Raw genomic sequence first — 25,316 nt, 5'->3', positions numbered from 1 at the left:
CGTGGGCATGTGCACACATGCAACAGGGGAGGGGCAGAGAGAAAATCCCAAACGGGCTCCATGCTGCCAGTGCAGAGCCCAACACAGGGCTCAAACCCACAAAACTGTGAGATCATGACCTGAGCCGAGATCATGACCTGAGCTGAGATCATGACCTGAGCCAAGATCAAGAGTTGGACGCTTAACTGACTGAGCCATCCAGGTGTAATACTTTTTAATACTGTAATACTGTAATACTTTTTAAATAACAAAATGTATTTTACCAACCTTCACAACAAGCCTGAGAAAAATGAATGTATAATCACCATTTTTAAAAGTGAAGAAGCTGAGGCTTACAAAGGTAACATAGCCAGTGAGTAAGCAAGCAGTGATAAGCAGTGAAGCTAGACTGCAAATTTTAAACTTCTTGATCAAAATTTAATGTGATTTCCATCACTAAAAATCACTCAAGCATTTCTGTTGTGTTGTTTTTTAATTTCAATAAATAATTAAAAAGGAATTGTGGAAATAAAAGAAGGCAATTACCATAAATCTTTCCTAAGGTATACATTCTTACAATGATTAAGAACAACTTGCTGCTTTCTTTCACAACAGTTGAGTTTCAGCGTAAGGTTGAAGAATAACAGACCACCAGGTATAATTTATCTCTCTCCAGCTTTATCACCAAAACTCAAATACAAGCTACCATCAACTTTACTCTAGGCTACTATAGCAGAGCTTTTCTGTTCTTGCCCCTTCCCATCTATTTTGGCAAAACAGCAAATCATCTTTTCAAAACACATATCTGATCATGTCACTCTTAAGCTTAGAATATTTCCACGCTTGGGGCGCCTGGGTGGCTCAGCTGGTTAAGTGTCCGAATTCAGCTCAGGTCATGGTCTTGCAGTTTGTGGGTTTGAGCCCCGTATTGTACTCTGCGCTGACAGAGCCTGCTTCAGATCCTCAGTCATCCTCTTTCTCTGCCCCTCCCCCACTCTTTCTCTCAAAAATAAACATTTAAAATATATATATTTCCATGAATTCCCAACGCATTCAGGATATCACATAAAATATCACATGGCCTATGAGAGCCATGGATCTAACCTGATGTGGTAGCCTTATTGGTGTCACTATCACCCTACCTTCATTTAATTTCAACACTAGACCTTTTTTTAGTCCTTTTTAAAAAAGTAAGCTCATTCTCATCCACAAATATTTCAACATGGAATCTAGGAGGTGTCCAGGTGTGACTGATAGTCTTTATATTTATCTTATTTGGGGTTTATTAAGCATCTTGGATCTGTAAGTCAATGTTTTACATCCAATTAGGGAAATTTTAGTCAGGATTTTTTCTAATTTTTTTTCTGCCACATTCATACTCTCCTGTCCTCCTGGGATTCCAATTATAGGCACGTTAGATCCAATTTAGTCTAACAGGTCCCTAAGACTCTGTTGTATTTTCTCTCTGTTCTCTAGATAGAATGATCTATTAATCTGTCTTCGAATTTACTAAGTCTTTCTTCTACCCTCTCCAATCTGCTGCTAAATCTATCCAGTAAATTTTCTCAATTACTGCACTCAACACTAATTTTCAGTTCTAGAATTTCTTTTTGTTTATTTTTCTTTGCTAAGATTCCTGATCTCTTCACTCATTAACAGCATATTTACTTTTAGTTATCTAAATAGATTTTCCTTTAATTTATTGAATGTATTGACAATAGATGCTTCAATGTCTTTATCTGCTAAATCCAACATCTGGACCATTTCAAGATCAATTTCTATTGACTGCCCTATTTCTTGGTTATAGTGCACAACTTATTTTCTTGCATGTTTAGTAGTTTTTATTGTATACTGGACATTCTAAGGACATATTATAGAAGATTCTGAATTCTATTATCTTCCTTTGAAGAGTATCAATTTTAATTTAGCGGACTACTCAATTAATCACAAACTCATGAAGGTTTGGTTTTAAAATTTGTGAAGGGCAGGTCTGTAGAAAGCCTAAGGTTCTCAAAAGGCCCTCTAAAGTGACAGAGCACCTGGGTGGCTCAGTAGGCTGGGCGTCCGACTTCAGTTCAGGTCATGATCTCGCGATTTGTGAGTTCGAGCCCTGTCAGCTCTGTGCTGACAGCTCAGAGCCTGGAATCTGTTTCGGTTTGTGTGTCTCCCTCTCTCTCTCTCAAAAATAAATAAACATTCAAAAAAAATTTTTTTAAGTGACAGGAATAATCTCTAAATTCTGTCTCCATTGCAGAATCTGCCAGGGTTTTAGGCTTCATTAAATCTGACCTAGGGTAGACCTTACTCTATGGTGTCTCAGCTAGATACCTGGGGTATTAACAAGGTCTCTCCAGTCTGGTTGGGCTGAAACGCCAATGTCTCCCAAAACTGCCTAACCTCTAATGTCACTATTCTGCTTTTAACCCGATAGCAGTCACTCTATAGTGACTCTCTAGTAAGCCTGAGGCAGTCTCATACTGTACAGGTGGATCTCCGTCCTCAGCCAACCACCTTCAGGGGTCCCTCATTCATCTGCCCTAATACCTCTTGGTATTCTACCCCAAAGATTCCAGTTTCCAACTGCTTCCGCTGTCCTAACCTGTGATTTCTGCCTCCTTGGCTCACTTGGACAACCACACTCTGCTTCAATGCCAGCTTGCTGTACTACAGTCAGGAAGTTATCCCCCGACAGATATTCAAAGCAATCGTGGAGTTCGTCTCATGTTTTCCTTTCTCTCAAAGGTTTCTAGTCTTGTATTGCCTTTTGTACAATGCCTAATAACAGCTTCCTCACATTTTTTCTAGTTTTATGTTGTTTATGACATAAGAGCTAGCCCAGCACTCAGAAGCAGAGGATGTCTTCCACCTTGAATATAATTCCATCCCATTATCACCCAATTCCCCCTCACCCTCTAGCTAAATGACTTTCTCTCAACCATTAGGTTTTACTTTAAATATCACTTCCTCAGTGAAGCATCCCACATTCCCCATCAGTGAAATCAAGTCTCCCTTCTATACTGTATTAATATAATTGTTAATGCCATCTCACTCACCAGTCCTTAAGCTTTATAAGGGCAGGGACAGGATTACCTGGTTTACTACTTAAATTCCCTGCTCCAAGCTCCAGTACTTACCCCCAAACCAAGTACATAGTAAGTGCTTAATAAGCATTTGTTGAAAAAGTAAACATATCAGATAAGACAACCTCTGAAGAACATATGGTTTACAATACATATGAAAATTTCACACTCTAAAGAAAAGATAAACCTCAATTTTCATAGCATGTTTTCATAAGCCAGCAAAAATAATGCTATTTAAAATATTTGTTGTACTGGGGCACCTTGGTGGCTCAGTCAATTGAGTGTCTGACTTAGCTTGGGTCATGATCTTGTGGTCAATGAGTTCGAACCCTGAGTCAGGCTCTGTGCTGACAGCTCGGAGCCTGGAGCCTACTTTGGATTTTGTCTCCCTCTCTCTCTGCCCCTCCCCCACTCATGCTCTGTTCTTGCTGTCTCCCAAAAACGAATAAATGTTAAAAAAATTTTTTTGAATATTTGTTGTACCATTTTATATAACAGTATATATCATGTACAAACATAGTCAGCAATTCCAAGTTTTTAACTTAAACTCTACATTATTATAAAATTCTATTCAATATAACCCAAAAGTACAGAATACCAAAAATGAAGACACAGAAGTAGTTTTGTTACTGCTTGCAGAAGGGGAGGTGGAGTACAATTATGAGTATGTCACACCGAAACTTAGAAGAGACCTGGGTTCTAGTGCTAACTCCAAGTTAATAACGTCCAGCTTTAGCATTCCATGGGGAAAAAAAATCCACATTTTACATTTAAGTTTGAAAATACGCAATTCTTATGATTACAGTAACATAAATAAATTCTTTCTTCTATTCTAACATTTTACTTACCAGAAGTCAGATCTTTGTAGTTTTGTTGGTTTGTCAAAACCTGAGTAAGAACAGACCGCATCGCTCCTCCCATTTTAGTTAGATCTTCTAAAAAGGAAATTTGAGGTTCCAAAAGCTGAAGAACTTTGTTAAGGTCTTTTTCTGATGGTACATCGGCTGCTGTAAAAACATATAATTAACTTCCTTTAAGATATTTTGCTAAGAATAACAATATTTTATTCTTTTCAAATTACAGCAACTTGGGTAAGAGTATTTTATAATCAAAAAATTAATATAAGAACTCAGTTTAGAAGGTAGTTATCCACCCAGAGCCCAGCCTAGGGTAGACTTGCTCAAGAATTCAATTCTCTGAGAAAAGGTAAATGGGGAAAAGAGATGACTTCATAAGATATTAAGCATTTAATGTGGTTAAAAGGGATTCAATTTGAGGGTCCTATACTTCCAAATATATAAATGTAATCATAACATCATTTCAAAATTAGTGTTTTAGAAAAAGTAAGATCATTCTCTAAAATAAGACATTTTGAAACCAAATAATATTGAGAGTAGTGTAAGAATATTAGAACAAAATTATGTCAGCTCTAAATTTAAACCTGTGTAGCAAATAACCCATCCTCTATCATATTCTAAAAATACAAACTCATGTTAGCTGGAGGTCAAAGCAAGCAAAATGAAAAATAACTGTTTTCATAAACATGAATGTTTTTACTAAAATAGTTTTAAGATACCAGACAAGATATGTCTAGTAGAGCTGGAGGAAGAGAGAAGAAAGTTGTACAGCAACTGAAAAAGAATATTTAGGAGGGGAAAAAAAAGTGATTTTTCAGAGAAACTGAGTCTTAAAGGAAGAAATAAATAATTAGATTTAGAGCTCAGATAAAATTGGCAAAGAAGACGCATCATAAGGGAGCTAATGGGGGGGCCCGTGTGTCCAGGAAAGGGGATATCAATTTCATTCAACATTTATTCAGTACCTACTACATGATAGGCACTGAGAAGCAAAACTAAATAAAACCTAGTTTCTACCCCCCAAGGAACTCACAACCCAGCTCAAAGATGATCTGTGAATGAAATTTTAGGTAACTCTTGACTCCTGAGACCCAAAACTAAAAAACCTTACTTTCTCAGTGGATTACTAATACTGTATATTATTCATCTTCATATCCTCCCCAATGACTTATGCAGTAACACAGCAGATATTTAATTCACATTTGCAAAGCTCTAGATGAGCTCTGACACTGGTCTGAGGAATGTAGAGTGAAATGAGAAATGGAACTCAAGGCATCTGTCAAACAACAAGATCTCTGAGTTTCTATTACGTTGGATTAGATGATTTCAAGTCCTTTCTTTAATTTTAAACCATGATCTCTACACAAAGCAATGTAGTAATTTTTCTGGCACAGGAAGAAGAAATGAATGCTGAGCACAAGTCGTAATACAGAAAGGAAATCTTCATGAACCTAAGTTCATGAAGCTCATCTGAAGACAAAAAAGTGCTTCCACTCATATTTGCAAAACAAATAATTATCAAATTAAATAGCAAATAATTATCAAAGCTATGTACCTAGGTCATCTACCTTTTATAACTGCTAAAGGTAACTAAAGGAAAAAATAAACATAATGTACTTTTGTGTGAATTGCTCCCTGATCTAATGGTAAGGTTTAAAGTTCTCATAATAAATGATTTCTACCTATTACTCTTCTAAAATAGGACATTCATAATACAAAATGTAAATTCCCAAAAACTCTATTAACTAGTATATGAGAAATAGCACAAAAGGCAAGTTCAATAACCAGCTGGCCTCCAGGTCCTTCATTCCAAAGACAGGGTAGTTTGAGGCTAAATCAAAGTAATATTTCTTCCTATATTTTAAGACATATGCTCTGAGAGGGGTGGAAGTAGTTAACAAAGGATTGTAGATTTTGTTTAAAATGTAGAAATACAGTAGTATAAGTGTTTGCTCACAATGAGAATAACATGGTATTTTAGAAATGATGAAGATGCTAAATATTCCTTCACACTCCAATGATGGGGGATAGACAGAAGATTAAAACGTGTGCCATAGTTTCAAACTGGATTTAAGATTATTTATGGTAAATACATAATTTAAAACCTCTAAAAGTAATTCAAGATGTAGTCCCTTAAATGATAAAAATACAAGTATTATCAGAAAGGTAAATTACCACACTAATTGATATCTGTAATTTACAAGGTCAGACTGACGACTTTAACAGATAATATCCAAATCCAAAATATTTAGAAAAGTATATTAATCAAGATTGTGACTAAATCTTAAAAAGCAAGAAGAATATCTACATGTTTCTTTTTTCTTTTCAATACTATCACGATGCTTACACCCATACATTCTACCTGTAAGATGGGAGTGAGCAATTTCTCTCATAAGTTGTTATATATGGAGGTGAATAAAAATATATAGACATCTACAAAAAAAAGAGAGAAAGAGAACTGGTGAAAAAGTAGTTTATCTTCTAAAAATCTAAGTTAAAGTCACACATTTCCAGGACTTCTTAATTCTGTTATAGCACAATATAATCGTAAAGTCACTTTAACCCCATAAAATGATCATTTCCTCATCCGCAAAAGGCCAACTAAGTTTGATTCAACATATCTATGACCCCAGGAACAGAAAGTTCTAAACTGTGCCTACTAAAAGGTTATAAGATTATAAGGTATCTGTTAGGTTATATAATTGATGTATATACTAAAGTATGTTTTTATTTAGCATCTGTATTTCATAGTCTTGTCATAAAACACGGTAAACAAAAAAAATGATATCTGAAAAAAATTCACCTCATTATTCATACTAAATTCTGTTAATAGGAAACTTAAAAAGACTACTAACAAAGAGTAGACTAAACATACCTGGTTCATTATAGCCTTCTCTTAAGTACTGAATAAGACAAAAAATAAATCTTGGAAGAACAAATTCAGACATCATCAGTAAGTCTTTGGGGACACAGGGAATATTTGAACTTGATTTAATTTGATGCCTTTTGCAAAACCTGTAATATGAAAAAGAAAAAAATTAACAGTGATATCTAATCTGCCAGAAACGTATTATCACTATATTTACAACATCCATAAACAGAATGCAGGCCAATATGATTCTTATCAAGGTACCATGTTAAAAGACTGTAAATGAGTCTTTAAATCAAAAATGTGGCTGAGGGGGATTTCCTCCTAATAGAAGACTACACTGGCTAGGTTCCAACTAGAATATAAAAAGAAAATCTCATTACAGGATTTAATATTTTTAACTGCAATTTATTACTTTTACATACTACTTTGTTACTTCCACTCTTTATAAAACCATTAAGTAGAAACATCATTTCCTAAGAATTTGCATTTTCTATTCCTTAATTATTTCTAATTTATTGTATTAATGAATACATAAGTGATAGAAATACTTAGTTTATTTGAAAAATTAATATAGTACACTTAAGTATATACATTCCTTCTAATCTTGTTTATACTTATTTTAAAGTATGATTGATATACTTGAACAAAAATTAAGCAAACTATTCTGTATTCACAATCCAAATGATCACAAATAAGGTATTTTGTGACAATACAGAATAACCACACTAAACATATAAAATATCTAGAAACAAACTTATTAGAAAGAATGCAAAAACTATCTCACCTGAAAAGCATAAAAGATCTAAATAGAGAAAAACTACATTCTCAAATGGAAAAAATAATTAAAAAAAAATTTTTTTTAAATATTTAGTTTTGAGAGAGAAAGAGTACATGCACCCACAAGTGGGGGAGAGGTGAGGAGGGGCAGACAGAAGATCCATAGGACCCTCTGTGCTGACAGCACAGAGCTGTCAAATTCAGGAACTGGGGTTCAAATTCAGGAACCGCGAGATCATGACCTGAGCTGAAGTCAGATGTTTAACCACTTAAACCAGGCACCCCTAATTTTATTATTTTTTAAATCAGTGCCACCAAGCTTGATACCATTACAGTTAAATCAAAGTTTAAATGGAAGAGCAAATGTATAGGAAAAAATCTGTAAAACTTGGGAGAAATATGATTAATGATAGTGATTTAAACCTTAAAACATACTACAAAGCTATTATAATTAAAAATCTGTGGTAATAATGGGGTGCCTGGGTGGCTTAGTGGGTTGAGAGTCCGACTCCAGGTCATGATCTCACGGTTGATGAGTTCGAGCCCCGCGTGGGGCTCTGTGCTGACAGCTCAGAGCCTGGAGCCTGCTTTGGATTCTGTGTCTCCCTCTCTCTGCCCCTCCCCGGCACATTCTCTGTCTCAAAAATAAATAAACAGTAAAAAAAAAAAAAAACTGTAGTAATAAAATATCATCAAAGGACCACAATGGAGTATAGAAACAGACCACGTAAACCTGTGAATTTAATATAACAAATACGGCATTTCAATTCAATGTGGTAGGGAGAAGACATTCAACAAATTGCTTTAGGACAATTGATTACTTATATATGCAGGAAGTAAGTGTTATTCTTATCTTACACTACATACAAAATATATTTCATACACATCTAAAGTGAAAAAAGTTACGAGGAAAAAAATAAACTATTCCGCCTACATTACCTCAAAGTACAGAAAGCATAACCAAGTTTAAGCCAAAAGCCATAAATGTAAGATAAAAATTAACTACATAAATCAATAACTTCTATACAGAAGACAAATTACAAATTAAAAAATATATTTACAAGAGGCAAAACACACTAAAGATTAGTATCTTTGATTAAGAACTCTTAAAAACGGTAAGAAAAGGAAAACAATTCAACAGAAAAAGCAGCCAAGGTCATGAACAATTCACCAAAAAAAACCCCTGCTGAATGGCCAATAAACAAATGAAAAGATGCTCAAGTTCTCTAATAACCAAAGCAATGAATTATATTAAAATAAAAAATGAGCTGGGGCGCCTGGGTGGCTTGGTCGGTTAAGTGTCCGACTTCGGCTCCGGTCATGGTCCGTGAGTTCAAGCCCCGCGTCGGGCTCTGTGCTGACAGCTCAGAGCCTGGAGCCTGTTTCAGATTCTGTGTCTCCCTCTCTCTCTGCTCCTCCCCTGTTCATGCTCTGTCTCTCTCTGTCTCAAAAATAAATAAACATTAAAAAAAATTTTTTTTAATAAAAAATGAGTAACTAGAAAATAACCTTTTTGTGATATCTAGTGAAATAACTGACATATGAATGGAGCCATTATAAAGAAAAGCTTAAGGGGCAATTTTCCATTTAGATGATAACATCCTTATCAATCTTTGCATAACAAGAAGTTAAAAAAAAAATTCAAACACTGTGATTCTTATGAAGCACACAGCACCATTTAGGAAGAGTTCTTACCAAACAAGCTGAACTTGACACCTAGTCTCTAGAGCTCACTTCCATTTATAAGAAGTATAGGGGTTAAAGGAAAAAGTTAAAAACACCCCTAAAAACAAATAGACAAATCATGAATGTAGACCATTATATAGGACAATGGATTTAATTTATGCAACCTGTCCGTGGCAAGAGGAGAAAGAAGGTAGAAGGACCACTCTAGGTTTGAAAAAGCTTTAGAGATCCAATAAACATAATACGTGAACCAATCCTAACAAACCAACTTTACAAAGGTATTTTTTATACAATCAGGGAGATCTAATTATGAACTGGGTATAACAGTTCATTAGTTCATTAGATAATTTTATTAGGTGTGATAACAGCATTGTGATTACGTAGGAAAATATGCATGGATATTTGGTGATACTAAGGAATTATTTTATGTAGGTAGGACAGTAGCATCATTGCAGTTATCGTGGGAAAAGGAAGTCTTGTGTTCGAGATATATCTATAGAAATACTTACAGATAAAATGCTATATATATGAGACTTGCTTCAAAATAACACAGTGGGGTGAACTGAATTAGGTGGGAGTATGCCAAAGACCAACTAGAAGTTGTTAGTTGTTGAAACTGGGAGATGGATACATGAGGTTTCATTATGTTGTGCTCATTAAATAGAATGTGGGCCAATATCAAAGCCAGTAAGTATTCCATTCACATATTTAAGGCACCAAGTCAAATGAATGTAGTTTTAATTGGTCTTTAAATAAAAAATGTCACTGAAGGAGCTTTTTCCGAATAAAAGATCATAGTAGTTGGGTTCATTATGTGCATTGCCTTTATATATGTTTGAAATTTTCTGTACTAAAAAGCTAAAAAATGCTTAAAAGAAAGGAATTATTTGAATTTTTTAAATATAAATACTGGGGGCGCCTGGGTGGCTCAGTTGGTTGCGCATCAAACTTTGGCTCAGGTCACGGTCTCATGGTTTGCAAGTTCGAGCCCCACATTGGGCTCTCTGCTGTCAGCGCTGAGCCTGCTTTGGATCCTCTGTTGGGCTCCTTTGTCTCTCTCTCTCTCTCTCTCTCTCTCTCTCTCCCCCTATGCCCCTCCCCCACTAGCATTCTCTCTCTCTCTCTCTCTCTCTCTCTCTCAAAAATCAACATTAAAAAAAAGGTAATACTGAAGCATGTCAGGGTAAGATGACAATATTTGGAATTTCCTTCAAAATACTTCAGAAAAACAGAAGAAAAGGACAAATGAAGCAAATGTGACAAAAATCTTGGTAAATGTTGAGTCCAGTGATGGGTATACACGGAGGTTCAATGTTCTCGTCTTTATCTTTGTGTATGTTTGAAAATTTTGATAACACAAAAATCTTTTTCATCTTAGGACTGGGGAAAGTTCACTTTACTAATTCATTGTTGGAAAGTACATTCAGAAATGTTTGTTATCGTATACACGGAAGTGTATATAGATCCCGTTTCTATAAAATCCCGCTCTAGCAAAATTTACTAAAACTTTTAGTGTTCAAAAGCAAATGAGCGGAAAAAAGCTTTGGTGGGTCTTGTCGCGGTTCCCACCTTTGCCTTCATCTCTGCAGCATGGTTTTCATAACCTGGCAATTTGTGTACTCTGTGTGCTCCTCATCTGCTACCTCAGCCTCCGTGAAGAAAATCATCATCAACTACATGTTGGTTACTGGCAGCAAGATGATGGGCACTGACATCACCCAGGTTGCTGCAGCAACTGGCCACAACGGTGTTGGTGGACCAGACAGAGGACATGCTGGCAAAATCTAGAAATGAGATTGAGGAAAGCCTTAGGAAAGTGGCAGAGAAGAAGTCTGCATAAAACCCCAAGGCGGGTGATGAATTTGTGGAGAAGACCCTGAGCAACATATCAACCAGCATGGATGCAGCATCCATAGTCCACAGCATGGACTTGGTGGTAGAGGCCATTCTGGAGAATTTAAAGATGAAGAATGACTTCTTCAAGAGGTTGAATAAGTTTGCCTCTGAACGTACAATCTTGGCCAGCAACACTTCCTCTCTGCAGTCTACAAACATAGCCAATGCCACCATAAGACAGGACTGATTCGCTGGACTCCATTTCTTCAACCCAGTGCCCTTGATAAAGCTTGTGGAGGTCATTAAAACACCACTGACCGACCAGAATACACCTGAATCTCTGACAGACTTCAGCAAAGCCCTGGAAAACCATCCGGTTTCTTGTAAGAACATGTCTGAGTTTACTGTGAACTGTCTCCTAGTGCCATACCTCATGGAAGCAGTCAGGCTGCATGAATGAGTAATGCATCCAAAGGAAGATATCAACACTGCTATGAAGCTAGGAGCTGGTTACTCCATGGGCCCATTTGAGCTTAATTACATAGGGCTGGATACTACAAAGTTCATCATGGACAGGTGGCATGAAATGGAACCCTTTGCTTCAACCCAGCCTGTCCTTGAAGAAGTTGGTAGCAGAGAATAAGCTTGGCAAGAAGACTGAAGAAGGACATTGCAAATACAAGTGAGGCACAGTTTCTCTGCCTCCGCGAAGAAACTCTGTAAGCAATGTACCAGCAGCCCCCCAAGTACCCATGGGAATGTTCTCTGGTCAGACATTCCCTCATACAGCATAGTCCGTTCGATGTGGGGGTTTTTTGTTTTGTTTTGTTTTTAATGTTAGAGACAGAGTGAGAGAGAACACATGCACACATGGAGAGGAAAAACAGAGAGACAGAGACAGAGACAGAATCCTAAGCAGGCTCTGCACTGTCATTGCGGAGCCTGACACGGGGCTCGATCCCACAGCCCCAGGATTATGACCTGAGCTGAAATCAAGAGTCAGAGGTCCAACCAATAGAGCCACCCATGCACCCCCAATGTGCATTTTGATTGTAATGTATCTGAGGTAATTATTTACACTAGTTATAATAAGAGTAGATTCCTCCATTGAGAACTAGTTCCCTTTTATATGCTGTTCATTCTGTGTATTTTCTAACAAGTTTTATAACTCTTGAAGCAAACATTTTTCTGAACCTTATCATTTTCTTCTTAATGTTTATTTTGAGAAGGAGTGTGAGCGTGGGGAGGGGCAGAGAGAGAATCCCAAGCAGGCTCTGAGCTGTCAGCGTGCAGCCCAACACGGGGCTCAATCCCATAAAGCATGGGATCATGACCTGTGCTACAATCGAGTCAACATGCTTAACTGACTGAGCCACCCAGGTGCCCCAAACCTTACCATTTTCATAAAGAATTGCCTGGATCCATTCACTTGTAAAGGGGACAGCCCTTCCTGTTAGTGCGTGCTAAGTTCATCACTGCCAGACAGTAATGAGCCACTGGACACATATGTGGTATGTCTGTGAATGCTAGAGTGAGCGGCACTTGCATCTTGCATTTATGAGAACATATGCTACCTGCAGCTTCAAGCCTTACCCTACATTTTGGGCACAACATAAGATGTCATGTCTTTATTCAACTCCTGCTATTAGATTGGTAGGAACATCTCCATGGTTTGCAGGAAGAGGTTTTTTGTTGTTTTTTTTTTAATTTTTTTTTTAATGTTTATTTATTTTTGACAGAGAGAGAGACAGAGCATGAGCAGGGCAGGGGCAGAGACAGAGGGAGACACAGAATCCGAAGCAGGCTCCAGGCTCTGAGCTGTCAGCACAAAGCCCAACTCAGGGCTCGAACTCACAGACCGAGAGATCAAGACCTGAGCCGAAGTCAGACGCTCAACCAACTGAGCCACCCAGGCACCCTGGAAGAGGTTTCATTCACATCCAAAATCTGAGTGATTATCGTCTCTTTTTTTTTTTTTTCATGAGAAATCATTGCTGCAAACTGCCTATAAATTGATTCTAATAAAATGCAATCTTTTAACCTGTGAAAATTTGAATTAAAATAAACATGAGTATAATTTAAAAAAAAAAAGCAAATGGGCAGAGGGCAAAGGAAAAAAGAGAGAGAGAAAGAGACAAACAAAGAAACAGACTTTTAGCTGTAGAGAACAAATTGATGGTTATCAAAGGGAGGTGGCTGGGGAGATGGGTGAAATAGGTAATGAGGATTAAGGAGTACATTTGTTGTGATTAGCACCAGGTATCGTACGGAAGTAATGAATCACAATATTGTACACCTGAAACTTTAACATCGTATGTTAACTATACTGGAATTAAAATAAAAATTTAGTTTTAAAAATCTTTAAGTGTTCACACCCCGTCCTAGCATTTCTACTTCTAGGGATTTATTACACAGAAATACTCCTAAATTTTTAAGACAGTATCTACAAAGATGTTTGCAATGCAAAAAAAAAAAAAAAAGCTAGAAACAACTCGTGTTCAGTAATAAAGGTTATCCAAATTATGGCAGATCCATAAAATACTTTATGTTTGTTAAAGAGAATGAGGTAGATCAACAAGTACTGAAGTAGAATCATATCTAAGATACAGAAATGAACTACATAATAGTATACATATTGTAATATCTTTATAATTAAAATTTTGGAGAAAGAATAGGAAAGAAAATGTTAATACGTGTAAGAAAAAAATATTTATATCAAATACATGTATCTGTGGAATATTAACCAGGAATATTAATTGGTGGAAATTAACCAGGAATACAATATATAACACACTCTGACTTCTACATTAATTCTACCTATAATATTTGAATTTTGTGTAACAAACACATGCATAACTTTGTAATCAAAAGGAAAAGATTTACACTAAAAGCAAACAAACAATAAGTTATGTCATTCATTTGGTTTTAGTTCTACAATTTACAGTTTTAATTCTGAACATTTCTGGATTCATAGACTCCTTTGAGAATCTAATGAAAGTTATAACTCTTTCTTAAGAAAAATATATACAGGGGCGCCTGGGTGGCTCAATCATTTAAGCATCTGGCTTCAGCTCAGGTCATGATCTCACTGCTCATGACTTTGAGCCCCACGTCCGTCTCTGTGCTAACAGCTCGGAGCCTGGAGCCTGGAGCCTGCTTCAGATTCTGTCTCCGTCTCTGGCTCTCTGTCTCTGTCTCACTCTCTCTCAAATATAAAACATAAGAAAAGTTTTTTAAAAAACCATATTAAAAAAAGGAAGAAAGAAGGACCACAAAACAGAGTGGTCACACACTGCTGAAGCCTATCTATCCTTAATGTTAGGTCAACAGATTACAGTGTAGAGAGATACAGATTTCCTCAGTCCTCAAGGCAGACAGATGGGCAGGGTCGGAGCAGCCTCCTCAATTGCTTCTGTGGCCCATCCAAATATCATTTCCATGTCTAGCATACTATGAAAAAGGTTAGGAAGTACTGTATCTTAAGGTCCAAACCTTTATTTTAAAGGTAAATATGGTTGGGGTACCTGGGTGGCTCAGTCAGTTAAGTGTCCGACGTCGGCTCAGGTCATGATCTCATGGTTCATGGGTTCGAGCCCCATGTCGGGCTCTTTGCTGACAGCCTAGAGTCTGGAGCCTGCTTCTATATCTCCCTCTCTCTCTGCCCCTCCCCCACTCTCACTCTGTCTCTCTGTCTCTGAAAAATAAATAAACATTAAAGATAAATAAGGTTGTGTCAAGATGGCCAAGTAGTTTAAGGCACCAGACTCAAGCACCTGCTTCATAAAGATAAAGATAAATATGAACTTCAGAACATCTTTCAGCTGTGACACACAAAATCTAATAAGCAAAATCAAGGAAAGATTTCTATTTTTAAAAGCTTAAAAAAAAAAAAAGTCTGGCCTGTGTGACAGGTTAGACAAGTGGTGATCGAAGATAATTTAATTATACTGCCTGCAAGGATAAATATGAAGAACAAACAACAGATGAAAGGAAAGCCAGAAGAGAAGAATGGGAACACATACACTAAAGGATGCAATGAAAAACTTGACAGTTGAAAAGCAGGAAAAGAGAAAGGATTAGATGAAGGAGGGCACAGAAAGCTCTCTTAGACACTTTCCATGTAGAAAAGAAATGAATTCAAAAGTGCTACTGGGCAGCCAGTGAAGAACAATTTGAACAGTGTCAAGTGGCATCAAAGAGTGAAATTTCAACCTTGAACTAACTATGCCCAAGGAACAAGAGTGGTCTAAGCAACCTGGGGACTGGGATTACAGGAGTATATCAGATGGCTATTGACTGAAAAAATTAATAGCCAGAAGACTTAAGGACCAAGCTCTGTGAGCTAGTTAAAATAACGTAAGACTGTGCAATACTGGTATAACACATTATAAGATAGACAAAATTGGTTTTCATATTTCAAACTGATCATAGTGCGGGAACTAAAGCATCTTACATATTACATAGCAAGTGTTCAATGAAGACTTGAGGAAATGAATGAATCTAATAATAGAACACCAAGATGATTTCAAGGGCATCCAGTTAAAAAATAACCAGACTTCCTGTGAACAACAACAACAAAAAGGACTAGACACCCATTTAATAATACGAGCTTTTCAATTATATTTTAAAGAACCACTGTATGCCTGACACTGACAACTTAGGCCCCAGGAATACAGGGGCCTTGCTCCCATGGAGCTAACTTTCTACTGGGGGAGTGAGTAGAAGATGACAGAGAAAGAAACAAAAACATAAATATGAATAATAAGCTCTGCAAAAATAATTTGACGGCATGATTTACAGAATGTGTCTACCAGGCTCCTTTAAATTGGGTTTGAAATGGAAGGCCTTTCTGAAGAGGTGATATTTAGGATACAGGCCAAATGACATAAAGAAGCTAGGCTAGGCACACCAAGCTCTGTAGGTATATTGTCAAGAGGTCTGACAAAAGCCAACTGCGTATAAACAGGTATGAAAGATCTCTCCCCAAGTGAACAGGAAGAGGCCTTTCTAGACAACTGGTATGGCTCCAAAGAAAAAATGAGGCAGAAAGTAATGTGTTCACAATAGCAGCTCACAGGTCACAGATACTTTCTTCAAAGAATCCAGCAGTTTTGAATGATTAAGAAGATTGAATATTCCTTAGTGGAACAGGATGTTATGGCAATAATAGAAAGGTTGAACAGAACTACAGAAACAGTTAATAAAATAACCTCTCCAAATTTTATTTTACCTCAACTTTTTAAAATTTTTCATTGAAATATAACTGACAGAAAATTTCCAAAAAAATAAGTGCAGCTCAGTGAAGTATCACAAACAGCACACCTATGTAACCAACTAGATCTAGAAACAAAACATTCCCAGTATCCCAGAAACTCTCCTTGTGACTCCTACGATACTGAGTTTAAATGACTAAAAGCGGAATTCCAGGATTCTGAGAGAAGGGAGGAGACAGGATGGGAAGGGAGTGGACAGGACCAGAGAGGAGAAAGGGGAAGAAAGAAAAAAGGACCAGAGATTCCTGGTGGTCCATTTGCAAATTATTAAGACTTAGTTGGGGGGGGGGGGGGGGGAGGTTAGGACAGTAAGAAAAGGCCAATTCAAATAACTCAAGCACATATTTCAAAAATTAGAAAAGCATCTAAGATAAGCTCCCCTAAAAATCAGACTGTGGCATATACATCCCATTCCCAATTTAGCACAAATTACACACATATACACTATTCTGCATATAATTTAAGGTAATTCACAAAGACCCCTGGAAAGACAGGCATCCCATATTAAAAGCCTTTGAAATAAACTGTTCTCTTCATTTTACAGATGGGGAAGCCTCAGAAACACTAAATGACATGCCTAACTAGTAAAATTGTTTAAAAAAAAATTCCTAAAGATCACAAAAGACATACCGTAAAGATATATGGTTTCCACTAAATTGACCTATATATTTATAGGTAAAAATACCAGTAAGGAATAAACAAGGTCATTCTGAGATTCCTATGGAAAAGAAAGGCTAAGAAAATTTTGAACAGTAAGAGTAATAATAAAATAGCTTTACCAGATATTAAAACTTACTTTAAGGTTAAAATAATCAAAACTGTGGTAGACAGCTTTTAGGGAGCTTACCTTTTAGAAGACAGTAATAGACATTAATGATAAATATAATTAAATAAAACATAAAGTAAAGAAAGGTGAAGTTAGGTCAGAAATTCAGTTCCAAATTCACCTATATGTGTTCTTATGCCATTTCCCTAGACATACAGTTCTACATCTCTAATTTGTACAGCTTAAAGTATTAATCCATCTCATGTCTAAAATTATTAGAAATAAAGAAAACAAATTCCATCTATATAGGTTTAATATTATTTGGTGAGGCCTAAAGTACTACCAAAACAAAAGCAAAATATTTATGAAAACTCTAAGTTCTAAATTCAGTCACAGTGTGCATATAGGATCAGAAGACATGTAAATTAGAGATGTACAGTAAATTAGAAGACATGTAAATTAGAGATGTACAGTAAATTAGAAGACAGCAAAATTAGAGATGTACATGTATTAAAGTATTAAAATAGTAAATAAATTATATTGAATGCTCGAGGGCAGAAAGGAAACAATGTGGTAATGGTAGATAAAAAGGTGTATCAATGGACAAATTAATTATTGTGAATCCAAATACAGAATCAAATCCATATGGAATTTAATTCATGACAAGGCAGATTTCAATCTATGAGGAAAACATGGTTTATTATGAATGATATTGAGATGAATTGAGTAACCAGCAAAGATTCGGGGGAGGAGTAATCTCCTCACACCTTATACCATGATAACAGATAAATAAGACCCATATCAAACTTCTACAGATGAAAAATATCAGAAATGAAAAATACACCACACAGGATAACAGTAGATTAGACACTAGAAAAAAAAAAGATGAGCGATTTAACTAACCTAACAATAAGAAATGGGGCGTCTGGGGGGGCTCAGTTGGTTTAGCATTTGATTCTTAACTTAAGGTCAGGTCATGATCCCAGGATCATGGGACTGAGCCCTGTGTCAGGCTCTGTGCTAAGCATGGAGCCTGCTGAAGATTGTCTCCCTCTTTCTCACTGCCCCTCTCCCCCGCTCATCCATGCACATGCGCGCAGCGCACGCTCCCTCTCCTCTCTAAAATAAATAAATAAAATCATTAAAAAAATAAGAAACTAACCAAAATAACGCACAGAGACTGAGAACATAAACAAAACTTATGTGAAGAGTGACAATAACAAGCAGTCTTGCATTACCCTGGAAACCCAAAAAGGGGAGGAGGGGAGAAAACACAAATACCTGAAGAATGGCTGAAGTTTCCCCAAATTTGCTGAAAACCATAAAATTACAGATCCAAGAACTCATCAAATCCCAACCAGAATAAACTTTTTTTAAAGCCATACAAAGGCACTTCATAATCAAACTGCTGAAAACCAGTGGTAAGAAAATCTTCAAAGTGGGGCACCTGGGTGGCTCAGTCGGGTTAAGTGTCCAACTTCAGCTCAGGTCATAATCTCGCAGCTCATGAGTTCGAGGCCTGCGTCGGGCTCTGTGCTGACAGATCAGAGCCTGGAGCCTGCTTCGGATTCTGTGTCTCCCTCTCTCTCTGCCCCTAACCCACTCGCATTCTGTCTCTGTCTGTCTCAAAAATAAATAAACATTTAAAAAAAATTTTTTTAAAAAAGAAAATCTTTGGGGCGCCTGGGTGGCTCAGTCAGTTGAGCGTCCAACTTCAGCTCAGGTCACGATCTCACGGTTCGTGAGTTTGAGCCCCACATCGGGCTCTTTGCTGATGGCTCGGAGCCTGGAGCCTGGTTTGGATTCTGTGACTCCCTCTCTCTCTGCCCCTCTCCCACTTGTGCTCTGTCTCTCTCTGTCTCTCAAAAATAAATAAATGTAAAAAAATTTTTTTTTCATTTAAAAAAAATAAAAAGAAAATCTTCAAAGCAACCAGAAGAAAATGATCCATTATGTACAGAGCAACAAAAATATAAAGGACGGCAGACTTTTCAACAGGAACTGCATAATCAGAACACAATGTAGAACCATATTTAAAGCGCTAGAATTAAAAAAGCAAACCTGTGACTCTAGAATTCTTACCTCAAAGAAAACACCCTTCAAAACTGAAGGTAAATGAAAACTTTCCAGACAAAATCTTTCCAGAGAAAATTCATTGCTATCATACCTGTACCATATGAAATATTAAAGGAAATTTTTCAAGCAATATTATGATAAGCCCACATGGCAGGAAACTGATCCTCCTGTCAACAGTCATGTGAGTGACCCACCTTGAAGGTGGATCTTCCAGTCCCTGGAAGACTGTAAAGCCAGCCAAGGTTTTTACTACAACCTCATGAGACACTATGCCAAAACAACCCACATAAGCCACTTCCAAATCCCTAGTCCATAGAAACTATGAGATGACAAATTTTTATTGTTTGAAGCTTCTAAGTTTCAGAGTGATTTGTTACACAGTGATAGATAACTACCAAAAACACTATCAACAAACTAGACCTAACCAACAATAATAGAACACTACAAACTACAACAGCTAGAAGCTCATTCCATTGTTCATAAAATATATCCTAATAAATACCTTTTATCATTTTTAAGAAGTACTAGGATATTACTGACTGACAGAATTATGTAGTCAAACACACAGACCTTTTCAAATGATCTACACTGTATATGTTTACCAACATACATGTCAATATACCCACTCTCCATCCTCTTCTTCCTACTGAATTGTGACCCTCAAAAATTCATACATTGAAGTCCTAACCCCCACTGTGACTGTATGTGGAGACAGGACCTTTGAGGAGGTAACTAAGGTTAAGTGAAGTCATAGAGTGGAGCCCTAATCCAATACAACTAGTGTCACTATAAGAAGAGAAAAATAGGGGCGCCTGGGTGGTTCAGTTGTTTGAGCGTCTGACATCAGCTCAGATCATGATCTCATGGCTCATGGGTTCAAGACCTGCATTGGTCTCTGTGCTTACAGCTCAGAGCCTGAAGCCTGCTTCAGATTCTGTGTCTCCCTCTCTCTCTGCCCCTCCCCCACTCGTACTCTGTCTCTCAAAAATAAACATAAAAAAAAAAAAGAAGAGAAAGAGACACCAGGATTACACACATACACACAGGAAAGACCATGTGCAGATACAGGGTTAAGGCAGCCCTCTATGGCCCAGGAGAGAAGCCTCAGTAGAAACCAAACCTGCCAGCACCTTGATCTTGGACTTCCAGGCTCCAGAACTGTGAAAAATGAATTTCTACTGTTTAAGCCCCCGTCTATGGTATTATGTTATGGCAGCAAGCTAATATACTCCCTCAATGGGACACAACTGCCTAAATACACAATGGAGCCCGCCTTATGGCCAGCACTGAAATTAGTCCAAACCAAACTGATGGCTTGTCAGTACTGACAAGCAAAAAACATCAACGAATGGTATATGGATCTTACCACTTTATGGTATTGAAACATTTTAAATGAACATTACACAAACTATGTTCTCAGACCACAAAACAATTAAAATGGAAATCAGTAACAGACATAGGCTTAAAAATCCTTAAAAATTTGAAAATTTACACACCTGCAAACAATGCATGGACCATGCTTAGTGCTTGGCTAAGTACTAAAGCAATGGATATTCTCATTGTACTGACGGAGAAGAGTGTAAATTAACACACCAAATATGAGGACAATTTGGCAATACTGTATTAAAAGTATAAATGCATACCTATTTCACCCAGTAATTCAAGGAATTAGAGTCAGGATTGCCTAATTTCTGATCTAGAACTTTTTCACAAAACCTACAAGAACATTTTTTCAAGGTACAAAGAAAGAATTTTCATATGGTGTCCAGATGAAAGAGTTAAGCTGTAAGATGTAGTATTGCCAAAATAATAAAATATTATAACCCCCATAGTTTTCAACAGCTTGAACAATCAAAGAAAAAAATAAAATAAAATAAAAAATTTTTAAAGGGGGTGAATTCAAAAAATTCTACCAAGCAGGACACAAAGACTGGCACTTAGCCAGGGAGCATAGCCTAGGGACCCACCCAATCAGGGCTGATTAAGGACCTAGCCTGTGGCCCCACCCAATCACATAGTCCAACTAGCTACATTACCTGGCCAGGAAGCACAGCCTGCGATTCTGTCCAACCAGAGATTATTATGGAGCCCAGCCAATGGCCCTGCCTGACCATAGAACCCAGCCAGCAGCCCCACCTGAATGCAGACTCATCTGACAGTAAAACCCAGCCAGGGGACCCCTCTCAACTTAAGAGCACAGGCAGTGGCTCCACCCGACCAGACACCCTGAAGTGCTGCTTGCCAATGAATAGTATCAGCTGGCCCATTCAGAATCCCAGGCTGAGGTGAATGAAGAAAATCTTTCCCTACCAAGGTGAACATGTAAAGACTGGAAAAGGAGACCATTTCCTCAAATGCACACATACCAACATAAGGATAGAAGGATCAAGAAGAATCAGGTAAACCTGAAACCACCAAAGGAAATCAGTAAGGTTCCTCTATGAAGAAATGGAGATGAACTGAATGACAAAGAATTCAGAATAATCCTCTTAAATAGGTTTTGTGAACTACAAGAAAACCCTGATAGAAAATAAGCAAAAATACAGGGAAAACACATGAATAGAATAAGTTCAAGAAGAAATGAAAATCATTTAAAAAACAAACAGAAATTCTAGAGCTGAAGAATATAACTGAACTGAAAAATTCAACAGAACTATTCAATAGCAGACTTCACCAGGAAAGAATTCATAAAAACAAGACATGTCATTTGAAATCTCCAGTCAGCAGAGCAAGAGGAAAAAAGAATAAGAAAGAATGAAGAAAGCTACAGGACTCATAAGACACGACTCAAACAAACAACATACATCATTATGGGAATCACAAAAGGAGGACAGAGAGAAGGGGAGCAAAAGTCTATTTAAAGAAATAATGGCTGGGACGCCTAGGTGGCACAGTTGGTTACGCATTTGGCTCTAGGGGCGCCTGGATGGCTCAGTCAGTTGAGCGTCCCACTTCGGCTCAAGTTATGATCTCCCGGTCCATGAGTTTGAGCCCTGTGTTGGGCTCTGTGCTGACAGCTCAGAGCCTGGAGCCTGCTTCAGATTCTGTGTCTTCCTCCCTCCCTGCACCTCCTCCATTTGCACTTTGTCTATCTGTCTCTCTCTCTCTTTAAAATATATTTTTAAAAATATATTTTTTAACAAAAAAAAGCATTTGACTCTTGATCTCAGCTCAGGTCATGATCTCACAGTTTGTGAGTTTGAGCCCCACATGGGCCTGTGTGCTGATGGAGCAGTCTGCTTGGGATTCTATCTCTCCTTCTCTCTGCCCCTTCCAGCTTGTGCCTTCTCTCTCTCTCTCTCTCTCTCTCTCTCTCTCTCTCTCTCTCAAAATAAACTTAAAAAAATTTTTTAAATAAAGAGATAATCGCTGAAAACATCCCAAATTTGGGGAAATAAAAGAACACCAAGACTCAGGAGGCCCTAAAGTCCCTAAGTAGGTTTAGTCCCAAAAGGTCTACATTGAGACACATTATCATTAAGTTATCAAAACCACATATCTGACAAAAGACAAGTATCTAGAATATATTAAGAAATCTCAAAACTCAACTGTAAAAAACAAACAAACAAAAAAAAACAATTCAATTAGAAAGTAGGCAAAAGAGGGACACCTGGGTGGCCCAGCTGGTTGAGCATCTGACTTTTGATTTTGGCTCAGGTCATGATCCCAGGATCCTGGGAGCAAGCCCCACATTGGGGTTTAGGATTCTCTCTCTCTCTCTCTCTCTCCCCCCCCCCCCACTCTCTCTCTCTCCCCCTCTGCCCTTTTCCCCCACTTGTGTGCTCTCACTCTCTCTCGCTCTAAAAGGAAAATAAACAGCAACACAGTAATATAATAAGAAACTGTGATACTTCACTCTCAACAATGGATAGATCATCCAGACAGGAAATTAATAAGGAAACAGCAGATGGGAACAACACTATAAACCAAACAGATGTAACAGACACATACAGAACATTCCATCCAACAGTGACAGAATACACATTCATCTCAAAACAGAACATTTTCCTAAAAAGATCATATGTTAGACCACAAAACAAGTCTTAACAAATTTAAGAAACTGAAATTACATCTTTTCTGAACACAATGAAAACTATAAAACTAAAAATCAATAACAGGAGAGAAACTGGGATTCTCACAAACACACAGAAATTAGACAATAAACTCCTGAACAACCAACAGATCGAAAAAGAAAGGAAAATAAAAAAATATCTTGAAACAAATGAAAATGGAAACAAACCAAACTAAAACCTACAAGGTGCAGAAAAAGCAGGTATAAGAGGGAAATTTATAGCTATAAATGCCTACATTAAGGAAAAAGAAAGATTACAAATAAACAACCTACCTCGACATGTCAAGGATCGAGGGGGAAAAAAAGAAAGAACAAAGCCCAAAGCAGAAGGAAGAAAACAGAACAGAGCAGAAATAAATGAAATTAAAAATGGAAAACCAATAACAACAAAACTAAGAGTTGGTTTTTTGAAAAGATAAACAAAACTGACCAATCTTTAAGTAGACTAATCAACAGAAAAAGAACGATGACTCAAATTAATAAAATTATAAATGAAAGAGAAGAAATTACAATTAGTAGCACAGAAATACAAAGGATAAGAGTCTACTATAAACAATTAAATACCAAAAATTTGACAATCTAGAAGAAATGGATAAATTCCTAGAAACATACAACCACTGAAGACTGAATCAATGAAAAAACCAGAAAATCTGAACAGACCAATAACATAAAGAGACTGAATCAGTAATCAAATCCCTCCCAGACAAAAAAGCCCAGGACCAGATGGCTTCACTGGTGAATTCCGCCAGACATTTAATTAAGAATTAATGCCAATCCTTCTCAAATTCTTCCAAAATACCGAAGAGGAATGAACACTCTCAATTTCATTTTGCGAGGCAAACATTACTCTGATAAGACACTAAAAGAAAAGAAACTTACAGGCCAATATCCCTGATGCATATTGATGCAAAAATTCTCAACAAAATGCTAGCAAATTGAACTCAACAGCACATGAAAAAATCAGATCCTACACCAAAAGGGATTTACCCCTGGGATATAAAGATGGTTCAAAATACGCAAATTAATCAATGTAACACCACATTAACAGAATGATGGATAAAAATCATACAATAATCTCAACAGATGCAGAAAAAGTATGTGACAAAAATCAACATCTGTTTCATGATAAAAACTCCACAAGAGTGTTATGCTAAGTGAAATAAGCCATACAGAGAAAGACAGATACCATATGTTTTCACTCTTATGTGGATCCCAGGAACCCATGGGAGAGGGGAAGGAAAAAAAAAAAGAGGTTAGAGTAGGAGAGAGCCAAAGCATAGGAGACTCTTAAAAACTGTGAACAAACTGAGGGCTGATGGGGGTGGGAGGGAGGGGAGGGTGGGTGATGGGTACTGAGGAGGGCACCTGTTGGGATGAGCACTGGGTGTTGTATGGAAACCAATTTGACAATAAATTTCATATATTAAAAAAAAAAAAACTCCACAAATTGAGTACAGAGGAAATAAACTTCGACATAATAAAAGTTATATATGGCAAGCCCATAGCTAACCTCATACTAAATGGTGAAAAAATGAAAGCTTTCTTCTACAATCATGAACAAGATATGCATGCCTACTATCATCACTTCTACTCAACAAAGCACTAGAAGTCCTAATGACAACAACTAGGCAAGAACAAGAAATAAAAGGCATTCAAATCAGAAAGAAAAAAGTGAAATTACCTGTTTACAGATGACATATTATACACAGAAAACCCTAAAGACTGCATCAAAAAACGATTAGAATATTACTAGTATCACAGGATACAAATCAACATACAAAAATCAATTGCATTTTTATATTCTAACAATGAATTATATGCAAGTAAAATGAAAAAAAATCTCATTTACAGTAGTAGCAATAAGATATGTAGAAATAAATTTAACAAAGGAGGTGAAAGATTTGTGCACTGAAAACTATAAAATACTGTTGAAAGAAATTGAAGACACAAATAAATGGAAAGCTATCCCATGTTCATGGACAGGAAGAATTAATATTGTTAAAATGTCCATACTAGGGGCACCTGGGTGGCTCAGTCGGTTG

At 37.1% G+C, this 25,316-nt stretch overlaps 1 protein-coding gene and 1 pseudogene across 7 annotated transcripts in view; one reads left to right on the top strand and one right to left on the bottom strand.

The window, feature by feature from the left end:
- Positions 1-25,316, bottom strand: part of UBR3 (ubiquitin protein ligase E3 component n-recognin 3) — a 232,181-nt gene that overhangs the window by 188,843 nt on the left and 18,022 nt on the right. For 6 of the 7 annotated variants that reach the window (XR_003418818.2, XM_053215249.1, XM_027055521.2 and 3 more), the window contains exons 2-3: positions 6,792-6,931; positions 3,908-4,066 (exon numbers count right to left, since the gene is read on the bottom strand). Coding sequence is in view for 6 of the 7 variants with exons in the window: in XM_053215249.1 (XP_053071224.1) it covers positions 3,908-4,066; positions 6,792-6,931 (299 nt within the window). In the remaining variant the exon portion in view is untranslated. Of the gene's footprint in view, positions 1-3,907; positions 4,067-6,278; positions 6,350-6,791; positions 6,932-25,316 lie in introns of those variants that run through there. The other variant, XM_053215248.1, reaches the window with a different exon arrangement.
- On the top strand, positions 10,658-12,243 carry LOC106987750 (hydroxyacyl-coenzyme A dehydrogenase, mitochondrial-like; annotated as a pseudogene).

This window comes from Acinonyx jubatus, chromosome C1 (genome assembly GCF_027475565.1).
Source record: "Acinonyx jubatus isolate Ajub_Pintada_27869175 chromosome C1, VMU_Ajub_asm_v1.0, whole genome shotgun sequence".
NCBI lineage: Eukaryota > Metazoa > Chordata > Mammalia > Carnivora > Felidae > Acinonyx > Acinonyx jubatus.
Note: the sequence above shows the minus strand (reverse complement) of the source record. Positions and strands in the feature narration are given on the sequence as shown.